The 12,948-nt window shown below is 35.3% G+C and overlaps 1 protein-coding gene across 1 annotated transcript in view; it reads right to left on the bottom strand.

The window, feature by feature from the left end:
* The window catches only part of Wdr7 (WD repeat domain 7), a 276,473-nt gene that overhangs the window by 185,131 nt on the left and 78,394 nt on the right, over positions 1-12,948 (bottom strand). The window contains exons 17-19 of the mRNA XM_005356195.2: positions 7,191-7,286; positions 4,945-5,063; positions 2,897-3,020 (exon numbers count right to left, since the gene is read on the bottom strand). Coding sequence (XP_005356252.1) covers positions 2,897-3,020; positions 4,945-5,063; positions 7,191-7,286 — 339 coding nt within the window. The remainder of the gene's footprint in view (positions 1-2,896; positions 3,021-4,944; positions 5,064-7,190; positions 7,287-12,948) is intronic.

Here is a 12,948-nt window from a genome sequence, read left to right as displayed (position 1 = left end):
ATTGTAACTCGAAACTAAGCATTTAAATTTCAGATGACAGAGCCGATAATAGGTAACATCTTCTTCAGCATCATTAACAGTCTGATTTTAAAACACTAGGAATTTCCTGGCTATAGGGCTTAAAGACTCAGAAGGGATCTGTAGAGTGCCAATGGGCTGGTAGAAATGGCAGCTTGCAGTCCTGTAGGAAGATATGACTCCCTACATTTCACTGTTTGCCTTTCTCCATCTGAATCTCCCCCTCAAGACCAGAGCCTGTAATTTCCTATTGAAATGTTCTAGAAGATCTGTATTCTTTAGAATGAGCATGTATTACAAACGTTTCACGAGGTCAGCTATACAATAAGAAAGAAGGTCATGCGTTGGGAATATTTTGCATGTTTGCTTTGGTTTTCTTGCTTCACAGATCCCTTCTGGTTCTTTTCTTAGCTCTTTAAATGCAATCACTTATCGGGCCTTGGAAACTTCTTTCGCTCGACTTGCCCACATTTATATCTGGTTTCCATTTCCCTTTTTGTGGCAGCTAAATAAAGATGTCTTGAAAAAGACGTTTCTGATTTGCTTTTATATTTTTAAATGCAATTTTCCTCTTAAAAGAATCTACAGTGACTTGCTATTGTGTAGAATGACCTTCAGGCTACTCTTGAGTACCTCACTCATAGTTTGTCCTCAATTGTGAAGATTATTTTAAAAATTAATTATGTATATGAATATATATACAAAATTACAAATAAATTTACATGTTTATTTATTTATAACTTATTTAAATTGTATATATAAATGTGTGTGGGCCCCTTTGCTGAGGGCAGAGAACAATGAGAGGCATCTTCCTGAATAGATCTTCACATTATCTTTCTGACAAGCTTTCTCACTAAATATGGAGCTCACCGATTTGGTTGGTGCACCAAGGATGCCCTATTCCCTGCTTTTCCAGGAAGAGGATTACAATGGTACACCAGGTCCTCATGCTTGTATGGAAAGCGCTTAACCAACCAAGCCATCTTCCCAGACCCTTGAGGAAGTTTTATTCAGCAAGGTTTATGTCACAGTGAACCATCAGAATCTACTTTCTAATTTTAAGGCTCACATCAGGAACAGGGAGCATGTTTGAGATTACTTAGATTACTTATTCAAATACTCCAAAAATGTTTGGTTTTTGTTTTTGTTTTTTTTTTTTTTGCTTTTCTTTTTTTCTTTCTTTTCTTTTCTTCCTTCCTTTCTTCCTTCCTTTCTTTTTTTCTTTCTTTCTTTTCTTTTTTTCCTTTCTTTCTTTCTTGTGTGTATATTCTGGAAACTTACTTTTAAATTTTTTATTTTGTCCTTTTGTTAGGCCGGCACTCTACCATTAAACTACAGTCCCTGGGCCTAAATTTTTTATATAAAAATTGTCAAAAGAATTTTAAGCCTACTATCTTTAAAAAGTAAATGTATGTTAGAGGTCCTAAATTATTTTTTCTTAAGGAAGGAAAGTTTATTAGCTACTGGCTTCAGGAATGCCAATCAGACATAGCAAGGAGGCATGGTGGAGCTGAGCTGCTCACACCACGGCAGACAGGAGGCAGAAAGGAAATTCTGAAATTAGGCTGAGTTCCTAGATTTGGGGGGTTTGCTTCTGTTGTTGTTTGTTTTCATTTTTGCTATTGTTGATGTCGTTGTTTTTACTTAATCTACTTTTGTGTAAAATGTTTTACATTCACTCAGTAAATATCGAGGTACTCAGATGAGTTTTAATTAGAATTGTTATGCCCCTGATGTGTTAGTCATGTGAACATGACCACACTTGTCTCAAGTATTTATTTATTCAACAAATCAATAGTGCTCACTGTGAGCTAGGTACCAATCTTAACAAGGGTCAGCTCACTCCATACCCATTATGACTCTATAAAGCCTCTATCATCTTGATTTTTAACTGAAAAGATTGAGGCCAATAAACTCTAGCAGAGTCCCCCAGGTCACATGCCTAATTAAACACCACAAGTCAACACAGGCTGATCTGGCAACCAAGTCAGCTCTAACAGTTAACAACGTTTAAGAATTCCTTTCGCCTCGCCTCTTCAACAGGGCATGTGCTACTAGAATAACACGTAGGGTGGGCACGATGCGGGTAAGTACTTAACTACACCAACAACTGGCAGTGGGGAAGACTGTAAACTCCGGGCCTAATTTCATAGTAAAACGTTTTTTAAAGTTTAACTAAGACTTTATGTTAAAAACTGAAGCTAGCTTGTAACACAAATCAAAATAAAATTTCAATTAACATTTTTAGAAAAATGAATACTTTAGTAAACTGAAGACAAACATTTTTACCAGAGAGAAAAAAATTATGCTAACAAATACAACCTTTTTCCCAATGAATTTAACCTAAATAGCATGAGTAAAAAGGCTGTATTTTCAACAGTTCCCCAAAAGACAATAATTTTCCCAATTTGTTCAAATCAAAGTTATTTGAAAGACTCACCTGCCACAATTCTTGCTAATTTTCTCTTTTCCCATTGTGCACAGGTGTAACTTTACTAAATCTCTGTTTTTTCAAGTATCAATGTAATGTTAAAAAGTGTCTGCACTTCATAACACAAGATCAATATGGACCAAGTGGAAACCACAAGGTCAACAAAACAACATGCAGAGGAAAGAGTTAGGGTTAAATAGAGTAGGGCTTGCTTTTATCAGTAGGGATTAGCATCACAAACAGTCAGGTCATTAGTGGATATTTTGATATTTGCTTTATCGTGTTCATTTAAACTGTCATACTCTAAACTACCAAGACTCAAATCAGAAAGACTGGGGTTTAAGCATCCCTTCTTCTCACTTTTGTTCACGTCACAAAGCATGAACACTTCTGAGACTGATACTCAGAATCCTCCCAAGTTTTCCAGAAAAGCATGAAAACTCTTACGTGATATGACATGGTCCATATATTGAGGTAAATAAGGAGCCCAGGTATCAATTGTTTCCTTTCGTCCTGCCTGCTCAATTCTTCTCAGCTCTGCTAGAAGCAGGGCCTGCGCCGCCTCTCTCACCTAAGAGAATCACAGAAACAAATGACAAAAAGCATGTCAGTTGGTGAAGTGACGGCCACAAACCAGAAAGTTTATAGTAATATAAAAATCAGAAAACACAGAGAGCATATTTATTTACATGAGAAAAAACGTACAAATCAAATAAGAAAGTGAGTAGCTTGGAAAGATGAAATTAAATGATAGCATTTTACACATGATCCAAGATGCTTTCATTCAAAAATATTTTTAAACTAATGGAAAGATATCTAATCAACTTTATGTTTAAAATTTGATTTTCTAAAGTGTTCTTATACTGTAAAACAGCATCTTTAATTATTAAATTTCCAAGTAATTATTATTGTTAAAGAAAATCAATGTTAGAAGCAGTAAATTGTTTTCCCCAATACCCCAAAGAAACTTAACCTTATCTAGTAAATTCTTTAAATATGACAATTTTGGTTGGAGCTAAGGGAAGGGGATGAAGGCAGCCAAATACATTAAAGCTATTCACGGGAAATAATGTTTGAGTCAACAGGCCAGAGAGATGACAGAGGTCTTCAAAATATTATTTCTTGATTTGAAATTTACATTTCACCAAGCCTTTTTACTATTTGTTATCTACTTTATCATATCAACATTGCCTCAAGCATTGATCTTTTATATAATCCAATAGGTATAAATCCACATGATTCACATATACCTAGACACAAACAAAATGGGTAAATAGATTCCTGTGTAACCTCTTTCAGGTTATATAGAGGGAGTCATTTTTCAAAATCATATCAATTTTTCTTTCAATTGGCTATGCAACCTTTTTATTTTGTGTTTTAATTTCAGGGTTTTTAACAAAAATACCACAGACAAAAACCCAAAAACGCTAGTCTATTTTTAAGCAAAGTACTAATCAATTTATTAACTATTTATGGCTTAAGGAAAAATTCAGCCTCATCTAAAGAAGAGTTTAAGTAAAACATTCTTTATAAATATACTGTCTTTTAAAGGGAACTAAAAAATTATTCAATGAAAACTTTACTATACTTCAGTTCTGTTTGAAGTTGAGTCAACAGAGACCAGACCAAGCAAATATCTTAAAAGTATTATGATGCTTCAGCCAACAAAAAGCCAGAAATACAGCAGTCCTATCAAATCATATCTCAATGACATCACAGTAATATATTGAGTATACAAATGTACAATCTATGATGTTCATGTAGCAAAACTGCCTAGCAACATGTATGTTCTCATAAGAATTACATTATTGTCTCTAAAATGTTTTCCACATAGACTAAGCAAAGTATCCAGGGTCAAAAAGTTAGTAATTGTTTCACTAACATTTAACCCAACTCTTTTTAAATTCCAAAACTGTCTTGCTGCCGGGCGGTGGTGGCGCACGCCTTTAATCCCAGCACTTGGGAGGCAGAGGCAGGCGGATCTCTGGGAGTTCGAGGCCAGCCTGGTCTATAAGAGCTAGTTCCGGGACAGGCACCAAAGCTACAGAGAAACCCTGTCTCAAAAAAAACTAAAGAAAACTAAAAAAAAAAAAAATCAAAAAAACAAAAAACAAAAAACAAAACTGTCTTGCTTTACCAGAACACAGGACTTTCTATTGGTCTCTGACTACTCACTTGGAATTTGTTGGAAGGGATTATTATACTAACTATGGATACATGTCTTTGTCATGTGGCTGCATTTTTCTATGGAAACCAATTCTTAAGCCATAATTCTAAAAGGTATGTGGAACTTTTAATGAAATACTCAATAAATTTTTAAGAGTAAATAAATAAACAAGCTAGAAAGTTTACTGCTTACTATAGAAACAAAGGAGGAAAAACATGGAACTCTAGAATCCACATTTTCCACAATGGAATGAGTGATAGGACAAATGAGATAAGTATTACTTTTGTTTATTGAAGTATTTTTATTTTCCTTATAACTTCATCATTACCTCCAAGCATCGATCTTGCCATCTTCGAGCCAGCATCTCCAGAAGAGGAGGTCTGAATTTATCCAGCCCCAGCAGGTCTGGCAGCATAACACAGTGCATGGCAGCTAACTGGCTCCATCCTACCAAAATGTGACGTACAGCAAAACTTTAGACATGTTGGTATTCTCCAGCAAATATAAAGCTTTATTAATGAAACTTATCAAAAACAAAAAGGGAAAATCTATAGAATGATGTTATAAATCATTTTAGTTTAATATTATTATGTATCAAAACATCATAAAATGTATTTCACCCCTAAATCATGTATTTGGTGACCTCTAAGAACTGTGTAGATTTTAAAACCAATAAGAACAATTTTCCACAAAAAGTTTAGCCAAATTTTCATAGAAAACATATTTTTAGAAACATTTTCTAAAATAAACATATTAGAAGATAGGAATGCATAGAAATAAAGGCATGTGAGATACATTTAGACATATGAACTTGTTGTCATGCAAAGGACATTCTCAGATATTCATCATAGGTTCAGTCACTTGAGGCATGGCCATCTGTGAGCTGCCAACCAGCCAAAAGGGGAGCCTTCCCTTGTTAGGGACTTTAATTAAGATAGTTACTGAACCCCTCTCTTCCTAATGAATCAGAAACTTAGTCACAAAGCTAAAATTGCATAACGTTAATTTTTAATGAAAAAGTGAATGAAAACATTACACACAAAAACTTGACAATTCAAAATTTACAGTCTTAAATATCACTGATTCCAACTTAAAGAAAATATTTTTTTTTCAAATTTCTGATTCTTGATAGGAAATCTAATTATTTGGTAAAGGCATGTGTTACATACCACTATACTCATATACATATATTGTCTGTGAGCACAGAAATTTAACAGTTCTGTGCTTTGAAAGAATTAAAACTGTATTCTTCTAAGTTAATAACGAAACCCTATGATAAAATATAGAGTGATCTCTGAAACTGTTAAAAAGAGAGAGGAGTCACCTACTTAAGATTTATCCATTCAGTAAAGAAATTCTCATCAACAGGTAATAAATATGTGATTACATTAATTTAGATGATGAACATACATTTAATATTAAAATTTATAACATATAAGTAGATACACATATATCACTAATGTGTAAGTTCTTAATATGTTTTAATGATTCACTACGTCTTAATGAACTACTTATGAGTCAACTTTAGCACATGGTGATTCTTATAAAAGCCCTACAGCATATTTTAAATTAATGTTATTTTTAAAATGGCTCAACAAATATTATTCTGATTATTCCAACCCAGCCTTCACATTCAAACTTTAGCATAGTCCTCTGATAGAGAAACCAAAGGACAATGATACTGTCACTTTAAGTTCCATTCTTTCTTTCCTGGGAGCACTACTTGTAACGGGGGCTCTGTGCTTCACACACAATCAACATCCCTTTGTCTTAATGGCCTTGCAATATTAGCTTTGGTGAAGAGTCGGAATTATTTTCAGTGCTATTTTTGATTTTATAAAGTTCCTCCTTTTTATTTTACACAAACTAGTAAAGGTCGAGACCATACAGGAGAAAGTGGATATAACGCAGAGCTCACAAGTTCCATTACTTTTCAGGTTCAACGATGCTAAGAGAGTTCGAAACAGCAAATGTTTGCATATTCCATTCTCAATTTCAAAGCTCCAAAATTACATTCCATTTGTGTAATTTACACAACAAGAAGGATGTTAGGCCAACTGAACTCACAATCTGTGCCTCTGCCTGGAGCAGAAACAGTACAGGAATAGGTGAACTCTTATTGGCTTACGTAATCAGTATGAAGGCTTTTCAGATGAGAATGTCAATTAACAGACTTACTCATCTTTTGCTAGTGTATATGGTTGTGTAAAGACAGCACATTGTGTCTCTCATACACTAATCGTACATATAAAATAAGTTTATTATTGTTAATGCCACAAATCAAATGGCAAAAACCACTCTGACAAGCAAGTCACCTTATAAGCAAGCTTAGCATCCCTGCTCTCTGTAGCTGTGTGGGTGATGGCAGACAAGGTTCACTCTAGAAAGGAGGAACATCACATTTTCTACATTTGGCTCCTGGCACTGGGTTCAGCAAATAAAGTTACAAAATGGGAAACCCAGGACTCATAAAATAAAGCAGATGGAGGTATAAATCAGATTAAAAAAAAAAAGAATAAGTCTATCAGGCCAAAGCAGAGGCAGAAAGGAAGTTGATACAAAGAGAGAGAATACCTTCATTTACTAAGAAACAGGTATGTAAAGCGGTAGAGGCAGAGTCAGAGCCAGAGTGATCAGCGTCAGACCGAGCAGAAACGACAGGTGCAGCGACTTGCAGAGAAAAATAGGAGAAATAAAGAGGAAAGAATTGAGGGTCAGCAGTTTCTGAAAAAAAGCTTAGTATTAGTGAAGAATGAAAACAAAGTTAGCAAAATATAGTGAACATCCAACTAAAAACTGATGTTTTAATTGGAAAGGAAGGCTCATTAGAAGCTCCACAGAGACAGAGCGCCTCTTTGAATGGTGATCTCAAAGAAGTTCAACTCTCGCTCAAAGCTGAGATCTTTTTTACTATAAGTCCACAACAAAGAAAAATCTTATAAAAATATAACCACAAAACAAGAAAAACTACATTAAGAATTAACAGAAATGTGATTCAGTGTTTAAATATATAACAGAGAAAACTTTGAGGCCTTCATATTGTTGATCATGTTTTTAGAAGTTTATTCTCTAATATTACGTGTAAACTATTTTGAAAACTCTCAACAGAATACTAAATGGCATTTTGACTGTCTACACTTACATAAGAACTCAATTTCAAGTATACCAACTTGTAGAAAACACACACAGTACACCATATTGAACTCTTCTTGGAAGACTTAATAGTTTCATTCACTTTAAAACTAGATGCACTAAAACCATCGTGCACATTGTGATTCCTACCCGAGGCATGAACCAATCCCTTCTCCAACCCCAAAAGGTTGTACTCCTAGGAAAATGTTGCAGCTTAAATTAGCATATGAAAAAGCCAAAGGCCCTTGTGGTGTACACCTTCTACAACTAGAGGTCAATGGTAAAATTTAGAGGTCATCATTTGTCACTTCCTTCCTATGAAGAAATTACCATATGCCATGCACTGGGTAGCAAAGGGTGTGTGCTCCTGAGTAGATCAGGCATGGTCTGCTAGATGACGTGTTTGCTTTTCATGCCATGAGGCTCTTTTGTTATGATACGACAGCTGCAGAAAAACAACTTTTTTATAATTTTCACCAGAATGTCACTCAGGCACTTGGGAGGGGACCAGTCGAACTAAAAGAAGTCTGGGAACGCGCTCCATACTTCTCCCACCCATGGAACGTCTATGTGGAACACTGTGCTGCTTTTTTATTAGGATAGACCTGAGTTTTGTTTATAATAGAGTTATGACTATCTTATGTTATATTCATTAATTATATGTCATATTATATAAAATTTCTACCATAATCTTTAAAAGGACACCAAATAGTTAATATCCTCCAATGAATACTTTTATTTTTAAAATTCTCTTTACCATTTAATTACAAATTCAGTTAAAATGACCTAGATAACATTTACTTCACCGTGCAAAAAGCTCATAAGCATGCAAAGGGGGATTCCCCCTGTGGCTGAACCTCATGCCACCAAAAGTGCTGAGCAGCCTCCTCCAGCGAACCCCAACAGTAGAAACAGGAGTATTAAATGCGCTTACAGGAACAATTTTTTTATGTATATGATGCTCTCTGCTGCGCTCCCACCTGACTAACCCTCCCACACTACAAGTCCTCTCACAGCCTCTGAAAAAGATGTGTTCTGAAAAATCTGTGTTAATTCTGGTTGGTTTCACCTTAATTCTACAGATGCACTAGAATGAAAAGATGCGAAAGTCCAAAATAAATGAATAAACAAGTAAAGGTTGAGTAGTAACTGATCAGTATCTGCCATGTTAAATAAGTGGAATTAAGCCTTGATATTTTCTCAGTGAACTAGTATTCACAAAGCAGCAGCAGCAGCAGCAGTGCAGCTGGTAAAGCTGTTAAGGACCTGCGCTAGGACTTGGTGCTCAACACACTCAACTATTTACAAAAAAGAAAAACCCTTGGTACTCTTTTTTGGAGTCATTAACGTTTTACACTTTAATAAATCCAATGGATGCTACAAACCAAGTAATAGAAATTAAGGACTCAGATTTATTAAGATTTAAAAATCTCTGGACCTACATAAAATTTACTCACGCTATCTCACAACTGAAATGTCAAACTCTAGAAACACAGTCACAGTTCACTGAGAAATTAAACTCTTGTCACAGCTTTTTACAACTATCCATATAGGAAACTCAGAAACTAGAAGAAAAAAGAGCACTCAAAATGTTCAACGTTTAATAATAAATGTCAAACCCGAAAAGTTCTGTGATGGATACTGAAGATTTACGCATAAGTCATATTTGCTCATCTTATTAAAGCAGGAAAGTTGCAGGGACACTTATGATTTTCTTTTTCTTACATAATTGAAAGAGATATAAGTCCCATTATTTTTCCAAGGAGGGTCCTTTAAGAAAGCATTACTGTAGTTCCCAGACTCATCAACTGCTACTGTCCCATGGAAAACTTGATCATTCTAACAAACTTGTATATGACGTGACTGTAAATACTGGCTCCAGCTTTTCTTTAAATAGCATAAATGTGTTTTTCAATATTATAACACCTATGTTTTTTTATCTGTTTTCATTTGAAGCTTATCCTAGACTCCATCCACCCCCACTCCTATTGTGATAAGAGAAACACAGAGATTAACATTTTGAATGACAAAGACTCTTTACATACTGGTCTAAATCTCAAAAGTCTTCTAGTTTATCAGCACAAAGAGCCCTTACATTTCCACAGGGGGAAAAAGAATATCCAAAAATATAGGAAAATAAATGCAATGCTTAAGAAGTAAAGTTTTTCAGAGTTTCACACTGGAAAGACACGATTATTTAATGTTGAGTAGCCTTAACTACAATGCTAATGGTTATCATAATGAAGGGGAGAAGGAAGAGAAAGGGAAGAGAGAGAAGGGGGGGATAAGGAAGAAAAGAAGAAGAGGGGAAAAAAGAGGGAAAGAGAGAGAGGGAGAGGGAGAGGGAGAGGGAGAGGAAAGGAAAGGAAAGGAAAGGAAAGGAAAGGAAAGGAAAGGAAAGGACCCTTAGAAAGCAGGAGCTCTTGTAGCATCAGCCACCATACACCTACCATGAGGATATTCTGCACCAGGTCTGCATTATTTTCCTTTTTACAATCTTCCTTTATGTCTGTGCTTTTATATGTCTTATGTAAACGGGCAGTCTACTCATCTTTTAAATCAACATACAATATTTAAGATAAATCATTAATTTGGGCTGATCTCTTTTCCTAAGATCTATCTGGAGTACAAAACTAAATATAACTGGAAGTGATGTTATAGGCCTGTAATTCCAGCACTCAGGTGACGGACGTAGAAGGAGCAGTAGCTCAAGGCCATTCTTTTCTTTTTTTTTTTTTTTTTTTTTTTGGTCATTCTTGACTATCTTAAAATTTTAAGGAAGTCTTATCATTATAAAACTGTGTGACCAAATAAATCAGAAACAAAAACAAAGTCAAAATAAAATCAAATAATAGAACATCCCATTTGACTGGTCAGACTACATGTTCTGTGTCAATGCTAAAGGCACAATTAACAGAGTAACTTTGTGATGAATGTGATAAAAAAAAAGTACATGAAAAATAAAACCTCTAAATTCTTTCTAATGCCTTTTGTCGTGAAACATTCCCATTTAATGTGTTCTAGTTAGAAGAGATAATAGAAAGCCATACTCATTAGCCTGTTATGAAATTTGTACAGTAACCATGAAGGCACTATCGCAACATGGATCCCTAAATAATTTCCTGCTTGATTCAGATATAAACTCTGGTCAATCAGTGATTTTCCACAGACCAAGTTCACTGTCCTCTCTACAAGATATGTAGCATGTCCAGAAATACTCTGCACCTGTCTGCTGAGTAGCTATCATCCTGAAACATCCAGTTACCCAGTTACCATGAAACAAATTCTTCATATTCTCAACAGATCCTAGCTTTCTAGGCTCTCTGTTATTTTGCTTTTGTTTAATTTTCTAATTTGATTATACATATCTTTCAATTATTTTCTGAGAATAAGTACACAAAAAACTAACTTCTGAAGATTAGAAATGCTTGAAAATGTTAGCGACCTAATTTTGTATTTTACTGAGAGTTTGGAACTGTGAGCGAAAACTCCTTAAAGAAGCTGTGTCTGTTCTGGTTTGCTTGTTTTTACTTTTATCTAATTTTAATTATTATTATTGTTGTTGTTGTTCTTTAGATTTCTGCTTTCTAGTGAGAGAGAAAGAAGGGATATAGATTTTACAGATTTGGGTGGTAGGGGGTGGGAAGATCTAAGAGAAACTGGGAGAAGAAAATATTGTATGAAAAAATCTATTTTCAACAAAAATGAATTAATTTAATTTTTAAAAACGAAGTTAATTAGAGTTTAGTACTGTGAGGAGACTGGAATAGTGCAAGCCAGAGGCTAGGTACCTTCTCCTGGCCTGTGTCTAGCCCTTTGCATCACAGGTACCTTTTCAGGGTCAGTGGTAGAAATGCAGGCTTGCAATGGGGTACTAGATGAATCAGAGAACCCCTTAAAATTCTGTGTTTGAAATTAACATTTTTACATATTTATTTTTAAATAAACATTTTCTTTTATACATATGAAACAAAGTGAACACCATAATTGTCCTGTTTTATCATCTTGACAGAGCTCCTAAATCAAGACACAGGGAATCTAAACTCAATGAGTAGGGGACACAAAGCTGAGGGTCTTGGGAGAAGAGGACAGATTTTAAGGCTAGAGAAAAGAGAAAAGAGTTAGGAGCCTGAATTGTGCAGAAGGTTGGCCTCAGGTTCCAGCAGAGAACCAATCAGAGCACTTCAGGAAACTAGCAAGGAAAGAAGAATGAGCCATCAGAAAGTCCAGAAAGAGTGCCTTCCTCCACCAGCCTGTGGGGACTCCTCAGATTCAGGAGCATTTGATGGAGTCCTAAGGAAAACCTTGCCTCAGTAATAGGGAGTCTCATTTACCTTGTTTAGAGCATTGCTCAAAAATCTACCTGTTCAAACTGCTTTCACAGAAGTCCATCTTAAAAGGAAGCTCAAGGTCTGTAAGAACACAAAATACCCGGTACCCCTCTGACAAAATGGCAAGCATGTGTGGTGTTACTCAAACATGAAAATTTACAGAGGGAGGAAAGTATAATCGATAAGAAAAATAATTAAAAACAAACTCAGAACAAGCAATGATATGACAATAATTAGATAACTCCACACACTCAAATCAAAGTGAGTTAGGAAAGATATAAAAATCATTACCCAGGGAAAAAAAGATACATTAAAGTTCAGACTCTGATGAAAACTGACAAATCATACTGCAACTACTCAGAAGAAACTAAATAGATCTTAGAGGGGCTCAAAAGAAGTCTGGGGAGAGGGTTCAGTGGGGAGAGACGGGTGCAGAAAAGATCTCCTGTAGTGACCCCACTGCACATGAGGACATGGAAATGGGGAGAGAGAGAGAGAGAGAGAGAGAGAGAGACAGAGACAGAGACAGAGACAGAGACAGAGAGACAGACAGAGAGACAGACAGAGACAGACAGAGAGACAGACAGAGAGATTAATAAGTATTTACATAAATAAAATTTTAAAATTTAAGGCATCATTAACAAATGAGGAAATTTTAAGTACCTAATATACATATGAGATCACTAGGGAAAAATATTTGAAGCACAATGTAAAATAATTCCAAAATTCCCCAAAAATATTATGAAGTAAGAAATAGACTCAAAGGCTGGAAAGATGGCTCAGAAGTTAAGAGCATTGCCTGCTCTTCTAAAGGTCCTGAGTTCAATTCCCAGCAACCACATGGTGGCTCACAACCATCTGTAATGGGG

This window comes from Microtus ochrogaster, chromosome 18, assembly GCF_000317375.1.
Source record: "Microtus ochrogaster isolate Prairie Vole_2 chromosome 18, MicOch1.0, whole genome shotgun sequence".
Lineage (NCBI taxonomy): Eukaryota > Metazoa > Chordata > Mammalia > Rodentia > Cricetidae > Microtus > Microtus ochrogaster.
Note: the sequence above shows the minus strand (reverse complement) of the source record. Positions and strands in the feature narration are given on the sequence as shown.